The following is a 14,524-nucleotide window of genomic DNA, read 5'->3' as shown; positions in this document are numbered from 1 at the left end:
GAGCAAGCTCACTTAGGCTGGAAACTGTTGGCAGAAGGGAAATACCTTTCTTGTAGCCCCAGCAGTAATTCTAGAGAAACCTTTCCACCAAAGACATGCAGCTTTGTGTCAGGGAATATTTACACCTTAGTGATATTCCGCTTGGGCAAAGAGATGTCCATCACCTAACAAGAATCAGAAGAGCAAAACATGTAAGCACAAACCTGCCTCACCAGCAGCTTGAGGTATTGTGGAATCTGTGCTCACCGACACTTCTGAAGTTTCAGGAAGCAACCTTGCAAAAATGCTGGGTTACTGAAAGCACCCACTGAAACATCCAGTAAGCAGCAGCCTCATCCACCTCCTCATGTTCCACAACACAAAGTACAACAGATTCTCAGGCTGTAGGCACGAGACAGAGAAGGAAAGAAATTGCTTCCCCAGAGCATGACATCTCAGTGCTCCTTTAACCGAGTCAGACAGACAGACAAACTCCAGTGCTACCAGAAGAACAAAAGAATTTTAACCAAAGAAATCAAATCATCCAGCTAAGAGCTGGAAAAAAAATAAATTCACCAAAACAACAAAGCTGTTTAACAGGCAGCAACCATTCCTCTGTTTCCTTGGGTCACTGCTCTCTAATAATGGCTCGGGGACAATTCATTCCTGCTTGTCAATAATACTGCCTTAACAGCCTTCGAGTAGGGAGCAGTAAGAACAGGCCTGATAGCAACAGCCAACTCCAGGAGCTACCATGCATTCAGCTGTACATTGTGAGCTTTTAACCTTTTTAGGAGCCGCTCACCTCCCAAGGAAACGAGCAGGCTCATACACAAACACTCTGCTGCCTCTAACACAGGGTGGATCCCTCCAGCTTTGTTCCTTTTCTCTGAAGCATGTCATACACTCAAAGTAAGATCTCTAAAAGCAAAGCTGTTCCTTATGCATCATGAAAAAATAAACCCACCAATTTAGTTTTCAGTCTGACTGTTCAAGCCAAATTAAACACCAAAGTAGAACAAACAGCACAGTCAGGTTTGCACACATAGTTTGCTCTTCTGATTAACAAAAAGCCATCTACTTAAAAATGAAATCTCAGTCACCCATCTGAAGTTGCTGAGGGGACCGTTACCATTAGCAGCTGCTGAATCCATACCTAGAGCCACTGTGACCATATCCAGAGAGAAAAAGATTATTCTCTTTACTTGTTAAATTGGTTTTATTCAACAGTGTAACAGCAGGCTGACTCCTGAAGTACAAGAGATGGCCTGAAAGACCAATTACCCCACTGCACGTACCTACCGACAGCATGCCTGAAATTATCAAAATAGTAAAGAAGGTAACCCCAGAAGAGCTGGCACTCGGGACGATGATGATCAAGGAACAAGGAGGACAGGTCTCTCCTCTGCCTACTGACCCAGATAGGGCACAGACGTCACCAGGTTCCCGTGGGTGAGGCAGGAGCGCAGCCGGCTGGGCAGGCGGCACAGAAGGACACAGCGCTTGTGTGGGTGGGATCATGCACCCCAGGTGTCTGAAGCTGCTACAAAATAAAGCCAGACCTGCCCTGACTGGCAGCTCAGAGCAATTTCCCAGGTTAGGAAAGCATGAGAGGAGGAAAGATGCAGTTTCTGAGTGAGAGGAAGGAATGGAGAGCCCTGATTGACACGGAGTAGGAACCTATCTGAAGTGCTGCGCTTCCTCCGAGCCGTGTCAGAATGCCAGAGGGTCTCCTCCTGGGGAGCACGGGGAAGAGCATGAAAACCAAACAAGATCTAGGGAGTAGAAGTTCTGTCAGAACTAATATGCTTGGCTGATTCTATTTAAGTTTTAATTGGAAAAGCTTTGAGAACAGCACGCCATTTTAAGGACCTCTAACTCTAAAAGCAGTGACTTCCACCTGTCGATGCTTTTTCAACTTCTTACAGTCTTGGTTGTAGCTGTTCTAGACATAAACCCAACATTTTGTTCCACAGACCTGTCAAAGATCTACACACCTGTAAATCCACTCTACTACAGTCAATAGGAAGCTGATAGATGCCTCATCCTAATGCCTTCCCCTACACATACAGAGGAAGCATTATTTTTTCAATTTTCAGGTAAAACATGATTTAAGATTTCTTTCAGAATTCCTGTTTTCAAACGCTGCTGCTTTTCTGTCTGTCCAAAGGCAAGTACCTCTCTGACACCTCCACAGGAACATTCAGCTCTTGCCCATTGTAGCAGAGCTAAAAAGAAGCAACTCTGCTTCCAACAGCACAGAGAAATCTATCACCCTCGTTTATAGGCAGCGAAGAACAATTGCAGGAAGTCAGTGGCAGGAGAAGAGAATCGGAACTGCCAACTCTGAACTCTTCTTTTTGCGATTGTTAATTCTTTGCTAAAATGCAATTTCTGCGTTTCCTGTCTGACAGCAGATGAGAACATAATGTGCAGAGAGCAGCTCAAGACAGCCTCTGGGACGGAGCCACGCTGCGACCCCAGGGAACGGACGCAGCAGTGGGAGCCAACAGAACTAAATTCTATTCTGCTCCCAGCACTGACTCACTGTGTAATTGCTGCTCCACTCAATTACATCTTTCTACTTCAGCTTCTTCATTTTGCAGAGTGGCACCTGGTGACATCTGTCGTTTTTTTCACCAAACACGCTGAAATCACACAGATGAAAAAATTTACAAAGATATGAAATATTACTGATCAAAGCCGCGGTGTCTTTGAAGGTCTGCAGAAGGAAAGCTCTGGGAAGATGTTTATGAAAACAAAGAAGATGTGCAGTGCAAGAGCCAAGTGTCCCTGCTCAGTCACAGGGCTGTACCTGGAGTGCATGTCTGCGGACAGTCTTGATTAGGAACACTTTCCTGAATTGGGACCCAAACTTTGAAGCACGTGTAGAGTAAAATACGTGATCTTGTTAATGGAAGTTTACACATGGGAAGTAAGCACATAGTATATAACTATTGAAGTCTGACCCCAAATGCAAGTTCAAGGTGCAAATTCAGATTCAAAGCCCAACTAATAAACTGATACTTGTAAATACCAAGCAGTTATTAACACATTTAATAAGATTAACACCTGCGTAACAGTAGATAATACACAAACAACATTAAGTAATCACCTAGTCCTCATTTACACACAATGGGGCACTAACACAAATACTGCAGAAGTTGAGCTTTGATGCACAAACACAGAAGGCTTCAAAATCACACTGGAAACTGTTTAATCCTGAATTACTTGGAACCAGTTCTGGTACACAAAGGGCTGGAGACAAGGAGGAACTAAAGCGGTTTTAAACCAGCATATCTGTACTGCAAGCAAGAAAAGACTGGAACTCTTAAACCCTGCATGACTTACATTTCATCCTCACATTACACCGTTTTTCAAAGCATCATCCTCCAGTATCTCTTTTCTTTTTTTTTTTGACCTGTTGACTCTCCACACTTGAAGGCCAAGGAGTGAAATGAGGGAATGATTTTCCTTGCCAGCCAGCTCCTCCCTCTTAATTCGAGTTCCAAGAACATAATGAAACTAACAGAGGAAGTTTCTGAAACTAGGAGGAGCACTAAGAATGAGAAAACAAGGTTAGCCAAGAGGACTGTCATTCATTATATAATTCAGCATTTAAGTAACTGGACATTTAGAGAAAGGGGCCAAAAGAAACACACTCAGCAGCAGCTTCTGTGGCATTATGTCATCTGGGCTTCTGGTTATTTAGCAGGTACAGGAAAGATTTTATAGAGAGAAATAACAAAACCGTTTACTTCTAGGACAAAAGACCTACGAATCCCCACAACACTTGGAGAAAGAGAGCACAGAATGAATAGGCCCTGCTTCCATTCATGATTTCTTTTCAAGGAGCTATTCCTGCTGGTTTCTCCCTTCAGCCAGGCTCCTTTACTCCACTGTCCTGTTCTGCATAACACCTTTTTGTCAACTGTGTTCTAAATTTTGCACTCTTATTCTTTTGGTGCATAAGGACCTTGTTTTCTATTATCCAGGAATACACAGCAATTGCTATTACTGAAATACCCCAAAAGTAAAAATTATTTTAGATGCCACTGATGAATGGAAGAGATGAAGCAGTATGCAGCATAACATGGTGTTTTTTTTTTTATTTTTTTTATTTTTTTTCCTGAATAAAATGTTAGACTCAAGCATATTTCAAAGGTAATTAGGAGGAGGAATGTATTTATAATCTCAGAAACTCAATGGTGGAACCTTGCCAGCAAGCTTCTTATTTCCTTTTAGGCAGCGAGGCAGGTGTCAAAACGAAGGATGAAAGAGAAATGTATTTTTAATAAAGTGAGCAAACTATACTTTGCTTCATCAAAACAGGAGAAAAATGTCATGAAGAAAAAATGTTCAAGTAAGGGGACTGGTATTTAAAGGCACCCAGCCCTCTGTTGGGCTGAAAGCAATTGGATGTCTGTGCGGTAGTACCGTATTCTGGAGACCAGAAAGCGAGGAGGGAAGAGAGATGAGGAACAGGATCAAACACATGGTTCTCCACGAGCTAATTAAGTTGTCCAGATACGTAAATACCCTAACTAAACTGCAGCCATCCTGTCGCAGAGCCTCCATCCCCCTTAAGCTCAGAAGCTCAAGCTCCTCACAACTCCCCAGCACATTGAGCATCGCCCTGTCCCTCCCCCATTCCCTCTGTGAGCCTCCTGGTCCTGAACTTCACTCCCTTTCCCACAGAAAGACCCCTCAGAGCAGAGCTTCTCTTCCCTGCCACTCTCCCCCAGCTCCATCTCACTGACCCACAGCTCCTGCTGCTCCCAGTGCTGCTGGCCTCAGTGCCTGAGCACATCCCCTCTTCTCCTCAGCTCTCCCCACAGACAGAGTCCTGATCTCCACAGAACTCAAACTATAATTTCCAAGAAATTACCTATGTGGAATTCAGAGCAAAACAGAACACACCCAAGGGGGAAAAATATAAAAGATACTTTGCTCATAGTTTCTGGAAACCACAAAACATTCAGACTTCGCCTGTTACTGCTGAACATCTTCAAACAAGACACAATGAGATTAAATGAGACTAATGTAGCATCACAACGTTGTGCCTTTCCTTTTTGAATGCTGCCTTCTGAAAGCTGCACGCCCCAGCTGTGCCAGGACAGCAAATGTGAGACTGGCACTGCACTGCTCTACATAACCCAGAACTGCCTGAAGACAAAAATCCTCTGCCGAAGAAAAGAGGAGGGGGAGAACAATAAAGAGAAGAAAACAGCTCCATCTTCATAAGGCTTCCCCTGAAAAGCACGAAGACCAGTCTACGCTCCACTGCGTGGCAAATTTTTCTGTATCAGCAAGAGAATTCATGAAAGGGACTGGTTCAGAGTCTCCTATTTATGTTCCAATCTGAGAGAATTTCTGTATACACTTCTAGAATTTAGTGCTATTTTTTAGATGCTTATGAGGAAGTAGATCTCGAAAGTAACATCTGGCTTCCAGATGAAGTTCCTGCTTTTGACTCAGCTGTCAAGAAATAACCATAGTGATCCCACCCTGCCAGAAAAATGTGTCTGACAGACCCATCATACACCCATAATGTGCAGCTGGTACCCAGCTGACCAGCACTTGCTGGTCAAGATGCCACACTCCAGCAACCAGATTCAGAGATCAGTTCAGTCGTATTTGATTTATTGATATAGAATCAGCGAGGGCCTGAGATTTCACATGTATCTGAAAATATGGTCCTATTTACATTATTGGCAGCACTGGTCCTGTAGTGGGCTCTCCAGCCTTCTATTCATAGTACACAGTGCTCTATGGACGTGGACAGCAATTAAGAAAACAAGTGGTCTGCCTTAAGATATCATTATTAAATAAATACTAAGCAATCCTGAGAGCCTGGAATTCTGCTAGTAGCTCTGCATGCCTGGCTGCATTAACACAGCACTTTGATGTCTCCTGTACTAAAAGGCAATCTGTGTTTCTGGCTTATCTGGACTAAACCAGAAACATTATTGCATTTGCAAACATTCTTTAGAAAAAAAAAAAAAAAAAAAGGGCAAAACAAAACCCCTCCAAACACATTCAATTCAAACACAGTCCATCTAGCTGCAGTCTTCACTGGTGTACATTTGCCATTATCACTACTGAAACATTCCAACATTTCAGACTAAGGAAGGCCTGTAGATCACGACTAGATTGTTATTAATAGCTTTTTGGCACAACAATTTTCCATTCTGAGGGCAGCTGCCTTGGTACAGGAATACCTAGACATTTCAGAGCTTGTGCTTGGATACAAGACAAAAAAAACAGATGATTCCACTACTTCTTCCCTCACTGCAAGACTGTTCTTTTCTTACCACCTCTGACATTTGAATTACACACCTAAAAAAATACTCCTGCATACTTCAAAATACAAGCTCAACAACTTCCACAGCTTCTCCCTCCGCACTGTTGCTTCAGCTCTGTTTACTGTGATTCAGTCATTTTCACAGCAATGAACTATGATGCCATGAAGAAAGCATCTGTGTCATCAACGAGGGAACAAAGCAGGACAGTTAAAGTGCAGAAGGAACAATACAGAACTTTCCTACAAAGCCAGAATTTAATACTCCTGTACTTACTCAAGAACAATTTTCCACTCCAGCTATTTTAAGATAAATAACGTATTAAGGAGACTTCAGGAGAAACATTTACACGCATGCGCTCTATGTACAATTGGTTATTTGTGGCACAGACATCAACACGCTCCGTCTGTACAACTGCTGTGTGCCCATCTGACTGCTATGACTGCAGAATAATCCTTCAGGTGCCCTCAAAGGGCTATTGTTGAAACGCAGTTAGTCATGGCACAGCCTGGCACCAGCCCGGCTCTGGCGGTTACGTAAGGCAGCAGCCCACGAAGCCTTGTTTCACAACACACTGAGGTGGAACACGCTTGCCAGGAGCATGTCGCAGAGCCACCAGTCGCTCAGGAGCAGGCAGCTGTCAAGCAGCTAAACAAAAAAGTGCAGTCCCTGCAAAGTGTAAAGAGGCATCTATCTAATCAGCGCAGAGCAGCGTTTCGGCCACTGGCTATAAATGGCTGTGGTTTGTGGCTGTGGAAGCGAGCGTGAGCACACAACTCAGTACAGGGCACACGCAAGCCTTCTCGATACTGCTGCACGCACACCTCTCAGCACAACTCATCCAACCAGGAGAAACCATTCCGGCTGCCTGTGGCTTCTTATTCTTCTTTTGTGTCCTCCCCACGATCTTTCAGCCAAGAACAGGCGATACCTGCTGCAATCACCAGCGTGCAGTTCCACAGGAGAGACAGCTCATTTGTAAAGTAAGTTCAGCAAGTAACTTTGCCAAATGAACCACTATGCAGTAACACAGCTTGTTAAACAATGTGCTGAGAGGGAGCGCAGGTGGATGGAGCACAGAGCACTATGATCCCATGAGAAACACTGAGCTGCTTGACACTTCACAAAGAGATTGCCAATTAAACTCCTGAACAAATGTGTACATTTCCACTAGCATTTGACAGCTGTTAGGCAGTGCCAGAATGTCACTCAGCATTTTTCATGGAATCACAGCACGGTTGGATTCAAGGAACCTTAAAGAACACCCAGTCCCAACCCCTGCTGTAGGCTGGTTGCCCCCCATCAGATCAGGCTGCCCAGGGCCCTGTCTTACCCGGCCTTGAGCACCCACAGCTCTGGGCAGCAGTGCCAGTGCCTCGCCGCCCTCTGAGAAAAGAGCTTCTTCCTAACATCTCACCTATTCTTGCTTTACAACTGGCAAATACACATAAGCTGAACAACTCCCTAAAAGTTGAAGTGAGATTTGAGGTGTTACAAGAAAGCTTTTAAGTCGTGACCCTCACAAATCTGTCAGAAGAAAAATGGTAGGATTATGAGAGAGAGCTTTGCTCCTTTCCTTAAGCCCAAAGACTGAAAGCAAGCTATTTTTCTTAAGCTTAGAAGTGCATGAGAAACTGTTGTCAAAGGGGCAGCTTAGGGCTGAAAAAGATTTTTTCCTAAGACTGCAGATTGCCTACTATCTGCCAGCCTGATCTCACTAATCTGCCTGGGAATCAAAGGAGGACACACAGAGCTCCCTGATGCTGCTGAAGCAGTTTCTATCACCAGTTTCGCAACCATGCCAGGCCAGTTGTCTCGGGCATCAGTTTGCCTATTAGCCATCACAACTCGTAGGTCGAAATTAAAAACATTCATAATCACACTGCCTCTCCTGAAGGCACTAATGCTGAAAGTGTGTCAGTTTCAGCTGACTGGATGATTGGACTTTAAAAAAAATAAAAAGAAACACAAATGGGAACCAAAGCAAAGACCTGCCCATGGCCCAGAACAACCAGAACTCTATTCAGCAGTCAATCATAATAGCCATGTAGAACGTATCATTTATTACAGATTTACCAAGGAGCAGCTGACTGTGGGCCCCATTGTGCTGTTCAGAGGGAATAAATCTGCCACTAAGAACTTCCACTCTAAATCAGCACTTAAATCAAAATCCCTTCTAAGCCTGGTTCCTTCCTTCTGACCTCTAAAATCCAGGTACAGCATACTGGTGAAAAATAATACTTCATTTAGGCTACCAAGGCATAAGGGGAAAAATACAACAGAAGTCATAATCAAAACATTGTGATCAGTAGTGAGCAATAAACTCTGAAGTGTTTAGTCGAATATAAAAATAAGGATTTGCAGATGTTTGCTTTCTGTGCTGAAAAAGTGGTCAGGGCACAACTGAGAATCGCCCCAGTTAGAACAAAAACTTGATTTCGGAATAGTCTATTTTAGTTTGTCTCAGTCCAGTTACAGCTACCAGAATAGTTGGGAGGCTTCAGAAACTGCAATGAAGCCACCAGTAACTCTATCACGCAAATGGGCAGATGCCAAGAAAAGCCATCATATTCAAAAGCAACTGAACTTGCAGCAAGTTTCTCCCCACCACGTCCATTTCCAGCACACAAAGCCACTCATCACTCCTGTACCTCTCAGCATTACAGCAAGCTGAACTCCAGAACTGTTGCTCTCCACTGAAGCTAAGCCTTCGTGCTGAGCGGATCACGTAACATGTGAGAAACCTGGCCTGCAATCACCATCCAAGATTACCCAAGCTATACAGTTTAATCTAATTATGATTTTAACAACTACAGAAGCTGCAAATAAACAAGTGACACTTAAATGCTCAAGGGCAAAGCACCCTCTGCATTCCACCTGTGCACCTCAAAATCCCCATACAGGTATGGAGCTTTGCTGAGATGAGCGCTAACAAACCAGGGAAGGGCAAAAAGCAACAACGTGTTGATGAAAAAGGCAGGAAGCAACAACATGATTTACAAATCATGTTGAAAAATAAAAAAAATGATTTACAAAGAGGAAACCAGGCCTCCTGTACATACAAACTGATTGAGAAGCTCTGCAGGAGGGCTGATGTCGTGCCTTGCACTGAACAGCTCTGTACCAAAGCCTCCAATCTACAAACTTGATTCCTTATTAACATCAAAGGACTGCAGAGATTAGAGCATGTGAAATGCTTTGAAAAATGAAAAGCATTAGGCATGTACTAAGAATGATTAACACCCTAACACTCAGAACAAAACAACTATTTATTCACTTGAAATTCTTTTACTGTAAAAATATTTTATTTATTATTTAAATGCATTTTATATTGGCAAAAAGAATAACTGATAAGCTGAGAAAACAAAAACCTTGCAGAAAAAGAAACATACAGCATAAGCAATAAAACAAGCTGTTTCTACATCTGATACCAACCAGTATGTCTCAGACTCTGCCCCAGGGAGACTCCTTCCAAGAAATGGATTCAAGCACTTTGTGTTCTCCAACTGGGGCAAACTTGAACCCTTAAGTCTATGAGATAGAAAAGATTAAGCCAAATGGCCAGAAATGCTTTCTTCAACTTCAATTGGTGAAGAATAGGGACTTCATTGGTTAAAGCTGCAGCCTTCAGAAAAAAAACCAATATCTTTTCACTTGGAAACTCTAAATTTTGGACTCTAGAAGATACATAGGTGTAATTGTGTCATTTTTTGGGTTTTCTTTTAATCCAACCTTCCAATCATACATAAGGACAACACACACTTTGAAGCGCGTGGTAAAGAGAGAGTGCCAAACTGCACCTCGCAAAGGGAACATCCAGTTGAAATGTCTGATCAAAAATACTTGCATTTAAATGACAGAAACCTTCAGAAACATACCACAGGTGGAAACTTCCCTTCTCTAAGCCTATTGTGCTGTGTTATATCATTGTCAGGAAGTAGCTGCAAACTTCTAATGCACGCATCATTCTTACCCTACTGGAGTAAAACTTTCCAGCCTCAACAGATTTTGTTCCACTGACAGCACAGTGATCAAAAAAGCTCAAAGACTGCCTCTGACCTTTGCAAAAATGTTGTTCCTGGGCTCTGTTCAAGCTGCTGAAAGAGGAAAGCAGTTAGTTGCATGTGACACTAGTTTCTCTGTACCATAACGTTCTTGCCTTATACCAAGCGCAGCCTTTAAAGTCTCATCTCTGAAGAAAAGATGAACTTCAATAAGCTTACACTGTATGAGTAGGTGCTTTGACAAGTCTATTTCTAATCCTCCAACTCAATGACAAAGAACTTATTTCCACCTGTGAATCTTCAAAGTGCAGATGTGAACTAATGCCTCCACATTTCTGTAACTCATTAATCCAAACTAACTGAGCTTTTATTCAACACCTTTACACCATTCTGAAGCACCACACAGGTGCTTTCTCTTAGGATGATTACTCCTTGTGAAGCTGCTTTCCACATGTGCATTTTGAGACCCAACAGAACTTACATTTTTAAGACATCAGAAATAACATTTTATCTGCTATTACAAAGCAACAGCCATAACTCAGGATCCCTCATTGTTCGTGTATTCTACAAGCCTGAAAACAGACGGCAACAGGGCTTGCAGCTGGCAGAATGTCTCCAAAGCCGAGAAGAGTTTTTCTACCAAACTTTATACAAAGGAAGAAACAAGACTCTGGGACCCGGATCCCACATGTTTCAGCAGATGCTGTTTCCAGCTTCAGCAAGTTTTCATTCAGAAGCAACTGCTCCATGTTCAACAGTGCCTCAGGGATCACATACAAGATCCTGCCATCCTGTATAAATGAGAGGCCTGGTTTAGAGTTACAGCAGAAACACAGTGCACAGCCTTTGTATGGGAGAATGACAGAACTGTGCTATTTTCTCCACATCAACAGTTGTATGGCTCATGGTGGTACTACATGCAAAACATGAGGTGATCATAAGAGCATTTGAGTTGGAAGGGACCCTTAAGGGCCATTTGGTCCAACTCCCTGCAATGAACAGGGATACCCACAGCTCCATCAGTGCTCAGAGCCCCTCCAGCCTGACCTCGGGTGTCTGCAGGAACAGAACATCCACCCACTCTCTAGGCAACCTGTGCAGTGCCTCACCACCCTTGTCATAAAGAACCTTTTTCTTGCATCCAATTTAAATCTTTTTGTTTGAAACCATGTCCCCTTGTCCCATCTCAACAGACCCTGCTGAACCATCTGTCCTCCTCTTTCTTACAGCCCCCTTTGGACACTGAAAAGCTGCTCTCTGGTCTCCCTGGAGCCTTCTCTTCTCCAGGCTGAACAGCACCAGCTCTCAGCCTGTCCTCCCAGAGGAGGTGTTCCATCCTTCAGATCGTTTTATTGGCCCTCTTTCGGACACACTCAAACAGGTCTATGTCTGTCGGTGCTGTTCACATGTGAGTGTAGTGCCCCAAGAGAGGCCTCAAAGACCTCAGTTCCCAGATTGGCGCAGGTGGACGGTAACCCTAACGCTGGGGTAGAACCTACGTGAAAAGACTCCGATAGATAGGTGCATTCTGCAGGTGGGAGGCGTCGCTTACACAGCTTTGCTTCGGGAACGGCTCAAACCCACGGTTATCGCTGCAGCCCCACGGCAGCCCAGGGTCCCTCGGCTTCGTTTTGGCAGCGCACACCTCGTGCTCGGATCCCAGCTTCCCGCAGGCCTCGCCCCGCCCGCCAGGCCCGATCCCCACCGCCGCCCGGGGCCGTTCGAAACTCCTCACGCCTCCTTTGCACAACGCCATTATATAACGATAATCGCACGGGTTCCCACGCCCAGACCCAATTCTGGCTGCCGCTCCTCCCCATCCCGCGCGGCCCCGCGGCCCGGCTCGCCTCACATCACCGCTGCCGGGCAGGAGGCACGAAGGCCGCGAGGCCGGGTTTGCGGGCAGCCCCGCCCGGCCGCACTCACCTCCTGAAGTCAAAGGGCATGGTGCTGGCGGGCGCCGGGCAGGCTGCGGGCCCCGCCGCCCCCGGGCCCGGCTCTCGCCTCGCTGCCGCCGGCCGCAGGGCCAGGAAGTGACGGCCTCGCCGCCGCGCAGCGCTCAGCCCATTGGGCGGCTGGGGCCGGCCGCCGCTTCCGCCGCCGGGTTACGGGTAGCGGCGGGAGCCGAGGAGGCCTGGCGCTGCCGCGGCTTCGGTGCCTGGCTCGGGGTTCGAGGCGGCCGCCCAGCAGCAGCGGAAAGGCGGCCGGCAGCGCTGCCTGCGGGCTGGATGAGCCCCTTGGTGCCAGCCTGGCTCTTCGGCTTTCTTTTGAAAACCTTTCTGCGTTTTTTTATCGGAGGACAAAGAGTTAAAGTAAGAAAAAGCTCGCTGTTTCGCAGGCGAGGCGTTTCCCCGCCGCCTGAGCCTCTCTGGTCTGCTGCCTTGCCGTTTTGCCCAATGCTTTTGTCTGACTCTATCCCTGCCGGCTTTAACGCGGCACACATCGCTGGTCTCACAGCGCTGTATTCATCACCCTGCACCCAGGCTGTTCCCTCAACATCCCATCATAGCCTCAGCCAGGGACTTCCTGCTGCAGATAAACTGCGACCAATGCTGTGATAAGGAGTCAAGTGTTGCCTTCATGCTGTGCGTGTTAGATTGTAACACAGGAGGAGAATGCAGCTACTTTGTCTTCTCAGCCTAAAAGCAGAGCAAGAGAAAGAGAGACAGCAGCAATCTAAATATGCTGTGTGCATACTTCGATACATACTTAGACAAGCATACTGCTGTTCTCGTTGATTCTGCGTTGATTCTGGAGCTTTCTTCCTCTTCCACCCGCTGTCATAACCTCCATGCTTAGAAATCCACATTTTCCAATTCTTTGCTTTCACCCACAAGCTAGATCCACACTTGGGAAAAAAAAGAATAATTCAGATCGAAATAAGTAGAGGAAAAATACCTAACAGTCAGAGCTGCTAGTCAATGCCATGTGCTTTCAAATGAAGAGATAATTCTTGATGGGGATATTTAAAAATAAAGTGGAGGAGTCCTGGGGTGAGATAACAAGGCACGATCCCTCAAAAGCCCCCGGGGAACAGATAAAGAAGCCTAATTGGCTTTTTGATCTCAGACATCTAAATTACCCGAATTGCATTGTGCAAGTGCATTCAGCAGATTGCAGACTGGTCAGCCACCAAACCCTGCTGCACTGTGCATTGTGCTCCAAAATTGAACAACCCACTGAAACTAATGAGGCAGTTCTCATCTCTCAACAGGTCAAACTAATTGTGTAGACATAGCCAGGGGGTCTATCTGTACTGGAAAACAAAACAAAACAAAAAACCAGCAACAAAACTGTGCCTATCAAGCTATACTTGCACAACCCAGTGCTAGTCTGAGCTCCTCGCAAGGCCCCTGTGTCGTTAGCTATTATTAACCATCTTGTGCAAAGACCAACGCAGGAGCCAAGGCAGTGATAAAGTGGTTACAAAAGTATTTAACCTGTAGGATAGACAAATTGGGAGGTTGCCTTGAACACTCATTCCTCTGTCAGACCCAAGGATTGAGAATGCAAGGCAGTGAAAGCTCACATTGGGAAGTTTTGTTTCCAACTAAAAGGTTGAAGAAACTGATGGACACAGAGCAGTGCCAAGACAGCTTTCCAGTTCGATCCAGTTCACTCACATCCTTGCCAAGGGAAGAAGAAGTTAATGCCCTGAGGTAAGACCCTCATCACAATATTGTTTAATTACATAAGACTTCTAGTGAGCCTGAGATAAGCACAGGAATTTGTCCTCAGTCCAGCTGGGTGCGGCTGCTTAGATCATGTTGTGTATTAGAATGAGAACTGAAAGCCCGGGTTTATTTGAGGTGCTTGTCATGTCGTTAGAGCTGGAATAAATAAACTGATACTGACAGCTGATTTAAAAGTTATCTCTCTTTTTTCATGTAGGTGATAGATGAACATTTACTAATAACAGCAGCCCTAAAATTATCTATTGTTTCTCTTCAAGTAGCATTAGTAACACTAATTGAGACAACTCTGAAATCAGCAAGTAGAAGTTTTCAGAGCTCTCTCCAAGGAAGAGGCTGAAGCAGGGGGGTGAGTTGGATGACTTAAGGCTACAGAATAAGGTCAGATTTACCTCTAAAATTAGCAAATACCAACCTCCCCCACCCCCCTATTCCTAATTCTGTGCTCATAGTTCTGTTCACAAAAAGGAATATTGTCCTGACTTCAGTTCACTTTCTTATAAATAAATCAGATCATATTTGACTCTATCAGGATTCCTAACTCATG

At 45.0% G+C, this 14,524-nt stretch overlaps 1 protein-coding gene across 2 annotated transcripts in view; it reads right to left on the bottom strand.

Annotated features, from left to right (window-relative positions):
* The window catches only part of ERGIC1 (endoplasmic reticulum-golgi intermediate compartment 1), a 56,123-nt gene extending 43,759 nt beyond the window's left edge, over positions 1-12,364 (bottom strand). Inside the window, exon 1 of one of the 2 annotated variants that reach the window (XM_048960965.1) lies at positions 12,212-12,364. In XM_048960965.1, the coding sequence (XP_048816922.1) occupies positions 12,212-12,231 (20 nt within the window). In that variant the 5' untranslated portion in view covers positions 12,232-12,364. Of the gene's footprint in view, positions 1-11,784; positions 12,057-12,211 lie in introns of those variants that run through there. The other variant, XM_048960963.1, reaches the window with a different exon arrangement.
* Between the last annotated feature and the right edge of the window lie 2,160 nt (positions 12,365-14,524).

This window comes from Lagopus muta, chromosome 14 (genome assembly GCF_023343835.1).
Source record: "Lagopus muta isolate bLagMut1 chromosome 14, bLagMut1 primary, whole genome shotgun sequence".
Classification (NCBI taxonomy): Eukaryota; Metazoa; Chordata; class Aves; order Galliformes; family Phasianidae; genus Lagopus; species Lagopus muta.
The sequence above is the reverse complement of the archived record's forward strand: the minus strand, read 5'-3'. Positions and strand labels throughout refer to the sequence as shown.